At 41.5% G+C, this 15,983-nt stretch overlaps 1 protein-coding gene across 1 annotated transcript in view; it reads right to left on the bottom strand.

The window, feature by feature from the left end:
• LIPC (lipase C, hepatic type) overlaps positions 1 to 15,983 on the bottom strand; it is a 124,272-nt gene that overhangs the window by 24,179 nt on the left and 84,110 nt on the right. Inside the window, exons 5-7 of the mRNA XM_075273532.1 lie at positions 10,879 to 10,996; positions 4,870 to 5,103; positions 4,156 to 4,398 (exon numbers count right to left, since the gene is read on the bottom strand). Coding sequence (XP_075129633.1) covers positions 4,156 to 4,398; positions 4,870 to 5,103; positions 10,879 to 10,996 — 595 coding nt within the window. The remainder of the gene's footprint in view (positions 1 to 4,155; positions 4,399 to 4,869; positions 5,104 to 10,878; positions 10,997 to 15,983) is intronic.

The raw sequence follows: 15,983 nt of genomic DNA, 5'->3' as shown, positions 1-15,983 counted from the left end.
CTGAACTAACCCAGAAGCCTATCTCTACTTAGTATTCCCTGAAGTTACCCAGAAGCCTACCTCTACTTAGTACTCCCTGAACTAAACCAGAAGCCTACCACTACTTAGAATTCCCTGAACTAACCCAGAAGCCTATCTCTACTTAGTATTCCCTGAAGTTACCGAGAAGCCTACCTCTACTTAGTATGATCTGAATTTACCCAGAAGCCTACCTCTACTTAGTATGCCCTGAACTTACCCAGAAGCCTACCTGTACTTAGTATTCCCTGAACTTACTCAGAAGTCTACCTCTACTTAGTATTCCCTGAACTAACCCAGAAGCCTATCTCAACTTAGTATTCCCTGAAGTTACCAAGAAGCCTACCTCTACTTAGTATGCCCTGAATTTACCCAGAAGCCTACCTTTACTTAGTATGCCCTGAACTTACCCAGAAGCCTACCTCTACTTAGTATACCTCTGCTTAGTACTCCCTGAAGGTACCCAGAAGCCTATCTCTACTTAGTGTTCCCTGAACTAACCCAGTAGCCTACCTCTACTTAGTATTCCCTGAACTAACCCAGAGGCCTACCTCTACTTAGTATTCCCTGAACTAACCCAGAGGCCTACCTCTACTTAGTGTACCTCTACTTAGTATTTCCTGAACTTACCCAGAAGTCTACCTCTACTTAGTATTCCCTGAATTTACCAAGAAGCCTACCTCTCCTTAGTATGGCCTGAATTTACCCAGAAGCCTACCTCTACTTAGTATTCCCTGAAGTTACCCAGAAGCCTACCTCTACTTAGTACTCCCTGAACTTACCCAGATGTCTACCTCTACTTAGTATTCTCTGAAGTTACCCAGAAGCTTATCTCTACTTAGTATTCCCTGAAGTTACCCAGAAGCCTACCTCTACTTAGTACTCCCTGAACTTACCCAGAAGCCTACCTCTACTTAGTATTCCATGAACTTACCCAGAAGCCTACCTCTACTTAGTATTCCCTGAACTAAACCAGAGGCCTACCTCTACTTAGTGTACCTCTACTTAGTATTTCCTGAACTTACCCAGAAGTCTACCTCTACTTAGTATTGTCTGAATTTACCCAGAAGCCTACCTCTACTTAGTATTCCCTGAAGTTACCCAGAAGCCTACCTCTACTTAGTATTCCCTGAACTTACCCAGAAGCCTACCTCTACTTAGTATTCCCTTAACTTACCCAGAAGTGTACTTCTACTTAGTATTCCCTGAAGTTACCCAGAAGTCTACCTCTACTTAGTATTGTCTGAATTTACCCAGAAGCCTACCTCTACTTAGTATTCCCTGAAGTTACCCAGAAGCCTACCTCTACTTAGTATTCCCTTAACTTACCCAGAAGTGTACTTCTACTTAGTATTCCCTGAAGTTACCCAGAAGTCTACCTCTACTTAGTATTCCCTGAAGTTACCCAGAAGCCTACCTCTACTTAGTTTTCCCTGAACTTACCCAGAAGTCTACTTCTACTTAGTATTCCCTGAACTAACCAAGAAGCCTACCTCTACTTAATGTACCTCTACTTAGTATTCTCTGAAGTTATCCAGAAGCCTACCTCTACTTAGTATTACCTGAAGTTACCCAGAAGTCTCCTTCTAGTTAGTATTCCCTGAACTTATCCAGAATCCTACCTCTACTTAGTACTCCCTGAACTTACCCAGAAGTCTATTTCTACTTATTATATCCTGAACCTACCCAGAAGCCTTCTTCTACTTAATATTCCGTGAACTTATCCAGAAGCCTACTTTGAGTTAGTATGCCCTGAGCTTACCTGGATGCCTACCACTATTTATGTATAATCAAGTTTTATGAAAGACTAGCTGGTACCCGCGACTTCGTCTGCGGTGATTGTAGAAGTGGGTATATACAGGTACGGGTAAGGTTTTCGTACTGTGTATAAGGTATGGGATATGAAATGTAACTTTGTATCTTGTTTTTGCTGTAATTCAGACAATACATGAGACTTTTGTGTTGAAGTTAATTTGTATTTGAGCTGCTATACGGTGTTGTGAGAAACTTTACATAGTGACTTTGGGACAGAGGTATTTGAAGTTCCCGCCGATGGCATTTTTTGATTTTCGGTTTTGACTCCCCTCCTTCTAAACCCCATAACTTTTTTATTTCTCCGCTCCCAGAGCCATATGAGGTCTTAATTTTTCCTGGGACAAATTTTTCTTCATGATGCTACCATTATTTATTCTATATAATGTACTGGGAAGCAGGGAAAAAATTCAGAATGGGGTGGATTTGAAGAAAAAATGCATTTCTGTGACTTTCTTACGGGCTTTGGTTTTACGGCGTTCACTGTGCAACCAAAATGACATGTCCCCTGTATTCTGTGTTTCGTTACGATGCTGGGGATACCAAATTTATATGGTTTTATTTACATTTTGACCCCTTAAAAAAAAATCCAAAACTGTGTTTAAATTTTTTTTTTTTTGAAAAGTCGCCATATTCCGACAGCCGTAACTTTTTTATACGTGCGTGTACGGGGATGTATAGGGCGTCTTTTTTTGCGTGACCGGATGTACTTTGTAGTTCTACCATTTTCGGGAAATGTTATTGCTTTGATCACTTTTTATTCAAATTTTTATCAGAATCAAAACAGTGAAAAAACAGCGGTTTGGCACTTTTGACCATTTTTCCCGCTACAGCGTTTACCGAACAGGAAAAATATTTGTATAGCTTTGTAGAGCAGGCGATTTCGGACGTGGGGATACCTAATATGTATGTGTTTCACAGTTTTTAAGTACTTTTATATGTGTTCTAGGGAAAGGGGGGTGATTTGAATTTTTAATCCTTTTTATTTTTTTTTTATATTTTTTTTTACTTTTTTTAAATGTTTTTTTTTTTGCATTTTTTAGACCGCCTAGAGGTATTGACATGGGTGGGGGGTGTCGCGGATTGTCAGAGCGGTGGGGGTCGGCAAACATGGCTGCTCCGGAGCGTTAAAGAGAGCCTCCTGGAGTATCGTTAAGGTGAGGGGCAAAGTGGTAAAGTATATGTATATGTGATTGTGTGGGGTTAGGGGCGAGGCTGCAGAGGGCAATATGAATTTTGTGGCTTGCTATGGTCCAAAGTGTGTGAGATTGCAGAGATGGTGGTGTGAGTTTGGGTTTTGTGGGGGTCCTGGCACAAACGTATGTGCGCTATTGTGACGAAAAGTAGCCTATTGCGCAATCGGGTGTATTAACTATGTTTGTGGAAAATTTCAGCCGAATCAGTCGAGCGGTTTTTCCGTGATTGAGGAACAAACATCCGAACATGCAAACATCCAAACACACAAACCCACAAACTCACAAACTTTCACATTTATAATATTAATAGGATTTTTATAATATAAAATACAGAACAAACAACGAAAGAAATATCAGGGCACGCAGGCCCAGACAGAAAAGTTGGGCGACGGTGGCAACCCCCGACCGACACACCATATGAGCATAAACACATCGCCAATGCAAGATGAAAAGAAATACGGGTCATTGAAGGCCGATTAAAACAAATGACGATGGAAGGGGAGGGAGACAGACACAGAACCAAAACACAGAAGACAGATGCGGAGATCAGACAACAGACACGAACCCAAAGACACGACAGGACAGAAGGTGAAGCGGGAAGAGCGGAAGGGGAGGCAAAGGGGAGGTACTATGTCTGGTACCTATTTTTTATATTTTTCCAATAAAAGTCAAGTTTTACTATAGACCTCTTGTGCTGAAGGAATATTTTTCTAAAAGGACAAACAAACTCCAGCTTAAGAAAAAGAAGAGGAAAAGTCGGAGGACTCCTGGAACAGTACCCAAGGATGCCAGAGACGCTCAAACCGGGAGGGATCAGGAGAATCCTCAGTGACCAAGACTTCCATTCTCCGAATAAGGAGAAGCTCCTGGAGGAATTCGAGCATGGAGGGTGGAGTAGAACTGCGCCAGTGGCCTACCACTATTTAGCATTCTTTGAACTTACCTGGGAGCCTACCTCTATTTATTAATTTCTGAACTTACCTGGAATCCTATTTCTACTTAGTGTTCACTGAACATACCCAGCCTGACTTCCCATACTTAACATAACTGTCAAAACAAGTTGTGCGCAGTCCTTACTTTAGACTCTTAGGAGCGTGGAATAATACAATGTACCAGTTTGATGACTTACCTTTGAATGGCATGCTTGAACGTGTTTTGAGGAAGAGACTATGTCCAGGCCGTATTCCTTTTGTGTTGATATTGTATCCCAAAACAATGCATCCACTTTTTGGACATTTGAGACACGTGCCCTTCTCAAAGGTTTTAATGTCTTTACATTCATAGCCAGTAAGGTGCTTATCTTCATTTAGTATAGAGTCAATGAAAAGGTGGACTGACCTCTCATGAGAACATTTCACAGACTGTTTAATTCCTTAAGAGAAAAATGCAGTATTAAAATTAAGAACGACCTTTGTCATTCAATTGATCAAACATATAAAAGTAATTTTTAGATGGTTATCTGGCCACATTGCAAAATCTGTAAATGGGACATATTCCATTTATAATACTAGTGTCTTCTCATGGGGCCTGAGGAGCTTTTGGACCCCATCAGGTATCTGGGCTCAGGTGAAGCTACACATCGTAACACCAGTGGCCATTTTATATTTGAGAGGTAGATATCTATTATTAATCTTCTGTCTTTCTTTTTTTTTATTGCTTATATATTTCAGTTCTATTAGCCACTGAAACGCTCTAAACTACAACACATAAAATGTGGAGATAAATAATTTTTCCTGTATCCAAACTCACTTTTTTCCCCCAGTTTATAGAAGATATCTATGTGATATAGTCAGTTTTAGCTTTAATACAACATTTTTTTACGACCAAACTCATGGCTGCTTACCAAAGATTCCATGCTCTGCTATGTGGTTGTATAAGTCTCGAAAGTGGCAGCCAGGCTGAATGTCGCCTCCATTGGGGTAAAAATCAAAGTGACCAACTCGCTCATTAATGCCAACACTCAGACCAATATGCTGCTGCTTATTTGTATGAATGGCATCAACAAAGCTGGCATCATCTGGTGACAGGCGATCTACTGAAGACATTCCTTCAAATAAAGGACCAGCGGGGTCAAGACCTATCAAAATAAACATCCCATTAAGGCTTTCATTAGGCAAAGCAGATTGTTTTTTATTGTTCTATTAGGATCTCTGTGTCTGTTGAATGAAAAGCTCCATGAGCGCCGGCCACAGAAAGTAAAATATCGCCGGAGGTGGACTTACCATTGACACAGGCTTAGATAACTGTGGACATCTGGATGTCCAAATGCAAATGCTGTTGTTTTTTTTTACTTCTGGCATTTAAGGTAATACCTCCTGATTGATAGAATGTTCTACATTTTTATTTATCAGTTCAGTCAATGTAAAATCACATTTTCACATTTAGATGGTCTCCTATGAGGCCCAATAGAGCACAGTTTCTTCCTTTCCCAGTGTACACCTCCTTGGGACTTCTCATTTCTACAGTCACTGAAATTCTATTTGCGACTGTAAGGGTAGGTGTACATATGGCCCTTTTGGGAAAAATGCCTCAATGTTTGTGTTAGTTTCTAGAGATGAGCGAACAGTGAAATATTCGATATTCGTTTCGAATAGCCCCTCAATATTCGACTATTCGAATGAATATCGAACCCCATTATAAGATAAGATAAGATAATCCTTTAATAGTCCCACAATGGGGAAATTTCAGTGATACAGTTTCATAGATGGTACAGTAGTATATAACAAGAGAGAAAAACACATACAAGCTCATGGCAGATAGATAAATCCTAGGAATCATAGCAACTAAAAAGAAAGAAACACAGACACACTGCAGGATCATTTAGTTCTCTGTGTGAAGTGATGTTATAGTCTATGGGGAAAAATTCTTTGTTTCAGGGGAAGCCACTCTGACTCATGAGAGTCACCAAGTCCACTATGACACCTCAGCAAATGAGGACAACACCTCTGGAATGTAACTGGGACAGCAGGTGAAGCATGCCTGGGGGCATCTAACATGCCCAAGTCACTGTATTGCGCCACTAATAATGCGATAATAAGAGTTGAGCGGGAGCTGACTTTTTCCCATAGGAATGCATTGACCAGCTTTGATTGTCCGAATGCCATACAGAGTACAGCTTTTGGCCAATCAACGCTGGTTCTGCCGGAGGCTTGTCTGTTAGGAGGTGGAGTCTAAGATCGGTCCACAGCAGTCTCCATTGTGGTCCTCTCTCAGGTATAGCAGAGTTGACACAGCTCTGCTGCACCTGAGATACGCACCTCAGTGTGCGCTGAGCCCTGCTACACTTGAGATGCAGCAGAGCTGGCCGTGCGCTGAGCTCTGCTACACCTGAGATGCAGCAGAGCTCAGCGCACACTGAGCTCTGCTACACCTGAGATGCAGCAGAGCTGACTGTGTGCTGAACCCTGCTACATCTGAGATGCAGCAGCGCTGACTGCGCGCTCCGGGCCGGCTCCAGGTTTTTATGGGCCCTTTGATGACAGAGCCTCAGTGGGCCCCCTTGTAAAGGAGGCGGGGGAGTCGAGATACTGTGCGTCGCAGATGAAGCGAGTGACGTCATGCAGGAGTGTGGCATCACCAACGCCATACCTCCCAATTTTTAAAGAGAAGAAAGAGGAGCAAAATGTGCGCGCCGCGGCAAATTTGGCTCCACCCACTTTTGATTCCACCCATTCTCATTCATTTATCATGTGCTCCCACACAGTACAATCCTCCTACAGTCACCCGTAAATTATATGCCCCCCTCCATCTCTCCCCCAGTTTCATATACACCCTTCCTTTGCCCCCAGTTTCATGTCCCCCCCTCATCTCTGTCCCCAGTTTCATCACGTTCTCCCCCTTCATCTGCCCACAGTTTCATGTCCCCCGTCTCTGCCCCAGTGTCATGCTGTTCTCTCCCCACCCCCTTCATCTGCCCCAGTGTCATGCTGTTCTCTCCCCACCCCCTTCATCTGCCCCAGTGTCATGCGTTCCCCCCTCCCCTTCATTTGCCCCCCAGTTTCATTGGGCCCCCTCCATCTTTGTCCCCAGTTTCATGCCGTTCTCTCCCCACCACCTTCATGTTCTCCAGTGTCATGCCGTTCCCCCCCCCTCACCTTCAGTTGCCCCCCAGTTTCATTGGGCCCCCTTCATTATGTTCCACCTTTATATTTAATACAAAACAAACACTTACACTCACCTTCCATCACTCACCTTCCATCGTTCCCCCGACGCTTCTCTCTCCAGTCACATACGCGATTAAAGCAGGAGCTGTGAGTTCAGCTCCTGCTTAGCTGCGGCCCGGCTTGCGTGTGTAGGCGTGATGACGTCATCGCGCCTACACACGCAAGCCGGGCCGGAGCTTTAAAGTAGGAGCTGAACTCACAGCTCCTGCTTTAATCGCGTATGTATTCCAGCTCATCGGCGGACGGACGCCGATGAGCTGAAATCGTGACAGGCAAGTGCCGGGGGGCCCCCAGAGGCTCTGCGGGCCCCGGCACTTGCCCGACTATGCCGTGCGCTGACGCCGGCCCTGTGCGCGCTGAACACTGCTACATCTGAGATGCAGCAGAGCTGACTGTGTGCTGAACCCTGTTGCATCTCAGATGTAGCAGTGCTGACTGTGCGCTGAACCCTGCTATATCTGAGATGCAGCAGAGCTGACTGTGCGCTGAACCCACCTACAGCTGAGATGTAGCAGAGCTGACTGTGCGTGCGCTGAACCCTGCTACATCTGGTATGTAGCAGAGCTGACTGTGTGCTGAACCCTGGGAGGGGATACGAATTTTTAGTGCGTTTGCCACGTGGTATTCAATTGGAATCGAATATCTCGAGCAGCCTGATATTCGATCGAATATCAATTCGATCGAACGCCGTTCGCTTATCTCTATTAGTTTCCATTAAGATTTTTTCATCCAAAGACAAAAGAGGAAACAATATGAACCCATTATTCCTATTAGTTAATATTAGAGAGTTATCAAAATTATTACAGGAAATAATAAAACATCTGATGAAGAATGAATTCAGCGCTAAACTAAGAAACTACTGGGCTAAAGGAACAGTAATATCAAATCCAGACTAATCTTGTAATATTTAGGTGCAAATTACTAATCAGCAGTATTGTAATTCTGCATTGCTAATTGGGGAAGGGATTAGAGATATTCTTAGATATTTTTACTTTTCAGAACTTTTTCTTATTAATGATTGCACGGGATTAGTACAGCGAAGCTACAGCTAATCTCTATAAATATAGCGTTAACAAACAATATTCTAATCAGTTTCTACTCTGGCTGCCTGCCTCGTATCTCCATACTATGTCTGTTAAATAAGTAATACATTGTGCATAGGAGCCATTTATAGTAGTGTGCTGAAATAGTCGCCCCTATTTTTACCAGTGCTCAAAACAAAAACTCATTAAAGTTACACATCAAGCGTGCGGGAATAGCTGTCACTTGTTCACCCCCTATAGTTATACATCTTCCTGTTTTCTAGTTTTGTCCCTTGTGGTAGTTTACAAGCAGTATACAGTATTATATCTACTAAATATATTATGTGTTAAAATTCAGATCTTGAGTGCTGTTCTAGTGGACCATGTTTGTAGGGGACTTGAACTAGTGTTGGTTAACCTACAGCTAGCTATATAGATTAATACACATCCTTACATCCTTAAAGGGGGTCTCCCAGGAATATAATTATGTTTATATTTATATTTATAGACAATTAAAAGTTAACAGGGCTATCCGATACCAAACTGATTTTGGTACTATTCCGTTATCGGGCCAGCAGCAGCGCAGTTCAGCAGCAGCTTTCGGGACAGCAGTTCAGCAGCGGGAATTACAATGACATCCGAGGACTGCTGGCCCGATGCTTGTGCCCAGTAACCAGTACATCGATGACCCCCCTCCCCCATCCTTCTCCTCCTGCCAGTGCTGCCCCCCAGCTCTCCTTACATCTTCCCCGTACCCTCTCCCCGCCACACGACTAGGCCTCACCTCAGCGCTAGTACCGAGACCGAAAGGAAAGACACCGGGGCTCAATCCAGGCCCTGACAAGAAACACGCCGACTATAGGAACGGTGAGCTACAGCGAGCCGGAGGGACAAACTTTCTGCAGCGTCCGGCGGCTATCTAGTAGCATTCATTGCTCAAGATTTACGGTGAGGCCTATTACAGGGAGAGGGTACGGGGCAGATGTAAGAAGAGCTGGGGGGCAGCACTGGAAGGAAGAGGAGGATGAGGGCATCGATCGATGTACTGCCTACTACACACAAGCACGGCCTCTATCATCGGGCCAGCATCGGCTTAGTCATGTGGCGGGGAGAGGGTACGGGGTAGATGTAAGGAGAGCTGGGGGGCAGCACTGGAAGGAGGAGGAGATGGAGGGGGGGTCATTGATGTACTGGCTACTGGGCACAAGCATCGGGCCAGCAGTCCTCGGATGTCATTGTAATTCCCGCTGCTGAACTGAACTGCTGTCCCGAAAGCTGGTGCTGAAATGCGCTGCTGCTGGCCCGATAACGGAATAGTACCCTGATTTTTCATACTGATGACCTTTCCATAGGATAGGTCATTAGTACATTATCTGTCAGGGTCTGACACCCCCACCACTTCATCCTTTGCTTTACCTTTCAGATGCCAGAAGCTTCTAGTGAATGGGAAATGCAAGTAGTTCAAGTAATATTAGTGGTACAATGGCTCTAGTGTATATTGGTGTTCAAGGGGATAGCTATAGGGGCTGCAACAATAGCAGTTGCTACCAGGACCTATAGCCTGAGGATTCCTAAGGACCCTCTAACACTTAAAATATATCAATATTCTAAATGATACAAGGTACTTAGGGGACCCATTACAGATTTTATACTGGGGCCCAGACGTTTCAAGTTGCAATTGTAGCACCGCTCCTATTACTTGAATAGGTGCATGCGCTCCCCATCCACTAGCAGCTTCTGGCACCTGAAGGCTGATAGAAATGCTTATCTACGTGGGTGTCAGACCTTGACAGATCACTTCTTACGGATTTTACATTTTATTCTTACATTTTATTACACACACCCATGAAGGCAGCAACTTTCAAATTATCAGAAACCTATGGCTAGGTTATCAGGTAGGGACGCTACATACATGAGAAGATAACCTGGCCATAATCACATCATGGCTGTTTTTCTGACAAATTGTCTGTAAATTAAAATATTGCTATGTTCATGGGAAGACCCCTTTAAGGCAATATGGTCTACATTGTGTAATGTTTGGTAAGTATATATCAGTACATGTGCACTTTAGTTATAGTCATATCCATCATAAGAAATAGAGCGCTTTCCCTTTTCTCCTTTCGAGTTCGGTAGTAGCTCATTCTTCATTTTTCTGCTATCTTTAATTTGAATGAAGAAAAGCCAAACAACAGACATAAAAATCAGGAAATAAGACAATAAAACAAAGCAATGACAAAACTCTTCTGTGTCCTGGTCTATATACACAGATATATAGACTCGTAAAATAGCCAAATACTGTAGTATGTAGAATTGTAGAGCAACATAAAACTAGTATTCTTGCAAGTGTATAGCGGTGGAAACAGCTGCATAATTAAACAGACAGATAATAACCATAAAGTGCAATTATAGGAGAAAGATGAAGGTTTATAGTTAACAGTTGGAGTTCTATGCTGTAATATAAAGGAAATGGACTTTTTTCATGTTTTTCTTTCTTTTACGTTAGCTAGAATGATTGCATTCTAGTATTGCCTATAAGTTATATTGGTGACTGGATGTGACTCCCGGAAAGAAACTATTTCTCACACATATGGGATTGTGAATGGAATTTATCAATACCTTATTTCAATGAGTTGTGTTGTAGGATTGTACTAAATAATTAGAAATTACCTGTAATTCTTCCAATCTTGTCTGATCCGTTAATATAACTGCCAGCAAATCCTGATACATGAGCTCCAAGGCTGTACCCAATCAAATGAACATTACTTCTAGGAAACTGGATGGATGACTGGAAAACATCATGAATTAGAGATCAAGACAACTGCATGATGAGGACAGGACAATGTGTGCTATTCAGAAGGCAGTACAATTGGAAACATAAAAAGGAACAAGCACTACAGCCATACAGTAAGGTCAGGTTCCTAGTGCAAATATATATATATATATATATATATATATATATATATATATATATATTAATAATTACACTATAAATAAGGGTTTTAAGGAGTATTGTCACCATGGCTCAATGACTTGTCTATATGACTAATGGAAACTGTTTGATACCCAACTGTTTGTTAGGTATTTGGAATAATGTTTGGTAAGTCTTTAGCTACTTATGCTGATGTGACTAGTGAATTGCTGGCAGATGCCACTATACATTGTAGCCAGGCTTTCTACTGTAGCAAAGCATTGGAAACATATCAGAAGGATCAGTTAATAGTAGCGTCAGACTTGTACATCAGTTGCTTGGACAAAGCTTTGGCTGACAATGGGCGTTGTGGCTGGCAATTTCACATTGTGTGTCGATTGATGCTGTAATACACAACTCAGTAGTGCAGACTGACATTGCAGCAACTGTGAAAAGCAGAGGTTCTGCAACATTTGAGGATTGTATTATAAGGAATAATATACCCCTACTATACTACTGGGGCAAGTCCATATGTGGCAGATAATTTCCACTTATACTGTTATCACTGTGTTCAGATAAGGTGCTGAAAACCCCATCTACATGTATTGTACTTTAAATTCCACATCTGGACACAAGTCCCAACCTTAAGTGTATTAAAAATCGTGAAGGATCTTTACAACCATGCAAAAGCCAGAGGCAGCAGATGAAATGTTTTTCATACATTTCATTGAATTCCTTATTATTGCAGATATACATCTGAAAATTTTTCCTTTAATAGTTTCTTAATATACAGTATATACAGATAGGTTCAATAAAGGAATTCTCCAGTTTTTTACGCACAATAAGCCTCTGTTCTCCCAGGTATTTCTGTTCTAGCTGGGCTGCGATACAGTATTACTGTTGTGCATATGCAAGAAGGCTAAATCGTTCCATCATCTTTCTACGTAAACATGCAAGGTATAAACAAGATCATTTCCCCTGTTTATGATTCTCTTTGTGAGCAAACTGCTTCCCAGCCACTGGAAATGACAAGTCACCAATGCAAATGAGAAGGCAAAAGCTAAGGTAAATAAATATAGCTGTTAGATTTTACAATGCAAATGTTTGTGCTGGCACCAGTACACACAGCAGAGTAGTTAACTTAGCTGAACATCTTGAGGCTGATTATATGGCTGCTGAACTACTGCTTTAACAACGCCATAAAAATAAGAGGAGAGGAGTAAATCTGGCAGGTGCATTACTGCCCTGAAGGAAAGAAATACAGCTCTGAGCTGGACATCAAATAGACACTAACATGTCTGCCCGTATCTCAGTATTGTCTGCTGCCAGCCATTGACTATTTATTGTAATATGGCATTGATAGTTTTTCTTAGAAGTGATCTAGATTTTGCGTTCTCATATGTGCAGTAGTTTACTCCTTTATGAAGCAAGGGAAATATAAGAGGGATAAGGGGATTATTCTATCACAAATAATGATTCTTTTTATAAGGAAATGAGCTTTGGGTCATATACACCCCATGTTGTGTGGACCCAACTTTCTAGTCAATGTGAGTGACTACTCAAATGTTGCAGCTTGACAAGGAGTGGCAATAACAGAATTGCATGAAAAACTTCTGGCACGCCGTGAGTTGGCATGGTGGAGGTGGAGGAGCAGGCTGAAGTGATGATAACAATGATGACCATGTGCTATGTGTGGATGTGGCCTGCCTGCAAACAAGATCATGGGGAGAAAGAATTCAACAGTCTTGCTCACTTTGTGCCACTTTCAATTCAGTTTTGTCAAATTAGCTGGTGATGCCATTTCATTTGAGTATGGAGAGACCTAGTTCCTATATGTGTGCCTGCACAGCCATGGCTATTTTATGGTTACAGATATTGCACGTTGACATTGATTTGTCATTTGATAAGGTAGAAAAAATATTCCCATATGGCAAATGAGTGCATGTAGTTGCTGTTGCTAACGCTAGCAGCAGAGATGGGCCTGCCAGTGCCACCCGTGCTACCATCACTGCATGAATCGGCTTGGATTTTTCTAGTGATAAGTAACAGTTGTTCTGTATTAACAAGGTGAACATCTTTGCTCCCCGTGGTGGAAAGCACAGGATCAGCTTTCCACCATGGCTTTCCTTTTCTGATTTGGTTCAAATGAATGAGTCCAACCAGCAAGGGGGTCATGTAACATAAACTCTGTGGCGGAATCATCCATAAAATAAGCAGCAAGATCGAGCAGGATGCTTATCGTTTAAGAGTCATACATCGATTTCTACCTGCCATTTAAAACAGTTGGAAGTAGAATCTGGGCAGAGTCTGGCACTTATTTTGAGATGAAACATATATTATACTGTCCCCCATATAGTGTCCCTCATACAGTATACTGTCCCCATACTATGGATCCCATACAGTAATGTTCCCATATAGTGGCTCCTATGCATTATAATGACTCCATGTAGTAGCCCCCATAAAGTATAATGTTCCCCATATAGTGCCCCCCACACAGTAATGCCCCATTATAGAGGCCCCTGTACAATATAGTGACCCCAATAGAGTATATTGTCCTCATGTACTGGCTCCCATACACTGTTCCTCATATAGTGGCTCCCATACAGTAATGTGCCCATACAAGATAATATCCCCCATACAGTTGTCTCCAAATAGTGCTTAGTACTTACTTGTCTTCTTCCCAGCTGTGCTGTTCCCCTCCTCCAGGTGCACTGCTATGACATCAGCAGGACGGAGCAGAAGTTGCCCGGGAGAAGACAGGTAAGTACACTAATACCTGTTGATCCCTGCAGCTTGTAGGTCACATGCCTAATGTGGCCTGCAGCCTACATGTCAAAAAATGAAGGTCAGAAAGTATATGGCCGCTTTTCCCTGATTCTGCAATCCGGTTGTTAAAAATCACAGAAACAGGGAGAACTGGCTGCATCCCACCCATGGATAGGCAACAACAATTGCTTCTCTAAGATCATTGGTGAGCCACTCTGACACTATATTGCGGAAGCACTGAATAGCATGTTGGATACTAATAGTAGTAATAAAAAAGTGATCATTATGTAAAAATGAATGTACTTGTCCTTAGGTGCATATGAACAATGGCAGCTAAATAGTAGATTAGGATCTACTGGTAGCCCTAAGAATGGAAACCCCTTCTAGCACAGAGACAAACATCAGAGTTTTAGAAGGAAAATTTCAAGCACATCGTACATTAGACCTCTATCCCTGAAATGAATCCTTAGCTGTATAACCCGTGTGAACAGATACTCCACTGCTTTATAACAAAAAATGATCTTTGTATCAAGAACAGATATGTTCATTGGTATTCCTCATTCTGCAAATGTTTCCTCTGCCAGAGCTTCAGCCCCATCTGCTAAAGTGACAAGATATTATTGTAAATGACACGAGTGACAGGATACTAGCAGAGTGAGTGACAACTAGGGAGATGGATTAAACCTCAGCAATAATAATAGTCATTTTTAAAACAACATTTCTTTGACTATCCGGGTAATCTATTATTTTTATGTACTTTCTAACCATTTTTAAAATCATTAATACATATTAATTCATGTAGAAGAACATGTCTGAAGGCTAATGGAAAACTTTATTCCTGCAAAGCCATGTTAAATGTTCAGTTCCATTAGAATTATGGTGAAAAAAAGAATCATCCTCATCATTTGAACTGTGACTTCAATAGTTATTACTTCTACTGGACTGTAATATCTACCTGCTGTTAGTAAATTGCTGTATCAGTTTTAAGGTTAGATCATATACTGAAATGTAAAATTGATCCATTGGCTGACAACTAAAGGCATCTGAGGAGCGAGTTCTTAATACAAGAAATGATGGTGATGATGATGATCATTTCCACCCAGATTTCATCTGGTCTATGTGTGGATGCAAATGTGAATAGACTTTAAGACCCCAAATTAGGAAACTTTCACCCTGACCCAGGGTTGTTGCTGTTACCCTAAGGAGAAGTTGAATCTTCTTATGGACGTAGAACTCAACCAACTTATTTTGTTACTAAAAATATCTCTCACCCTTTTTTATAAATTTCTATGTGTGATTTGAAACACTCCTAATATACTCCTCATATACATACACTCCTAATATACTCCTCATATACATACACTCCTAATATACTCCTAATATACATACACTCCTAATATACTCCTCATATACATACACTTCCAATATACTCCTCATATACATACACTCCTAATATACTCCTCATATACATACACTCCTAATATACTAGTCATATACATACACTCCCAATATACTCCTCATATACATACATTCCTAATATACTCCTAATATACATACACTCCTAATATACTCCTCATATACATACACTCCCAATATACTCCTCATATACATACACTCCTAATATACTCTGCATATACATACACTCCCAATATACTCCTCATATACATACACTCCCAATATACTCCTCATATACATACACTCCTAATATACTCTGCATATACATACACTCCCAATATACTCCTCATATACATACATTCCTAATATACTCTGCATATACATACACTCCTAATATACTCCTCATATACATACACTCCTAATATACTCCTAATATAAATACACTCCTAATATACTCCTAATATACATACACTCCTAATATACTCCTCATATACATACACTCCCAATATACTCCTCATATACATACACTCCTAATATACTCTGCATATACATACACTCCCAATATACTCCTCATATACATACACTCCCAATATACTCCTCATATACATACACTCCTAATATACTCCTCATATACATACACTCCTAATATACTCCTCATATACATACACTCCTAATATACTCCTAATATACATACACTCCCAAT

This window comes from Leptodactylus fuscus, chromosome 5 (assembly GCF_031893055.1).
Source record: "Leptodactylus fuscus isolate aLepFus1 chromosome 5, aLepFus1.hap2, whole genome shotgun sequence".
Classification (NCBI taxonomy): domain Eukaryota; kingdom Metazoa; phylum Chordata; class Amphibia; order Anura; family Leptodactylidae; genus Leptodactylus; species Leptodactylus fuscus.
The sequence above is the reverse complement of the archived record's forward strand: the minus strand, read 5'-3'. Positions and strand labels throughout refer to the sequence as shown.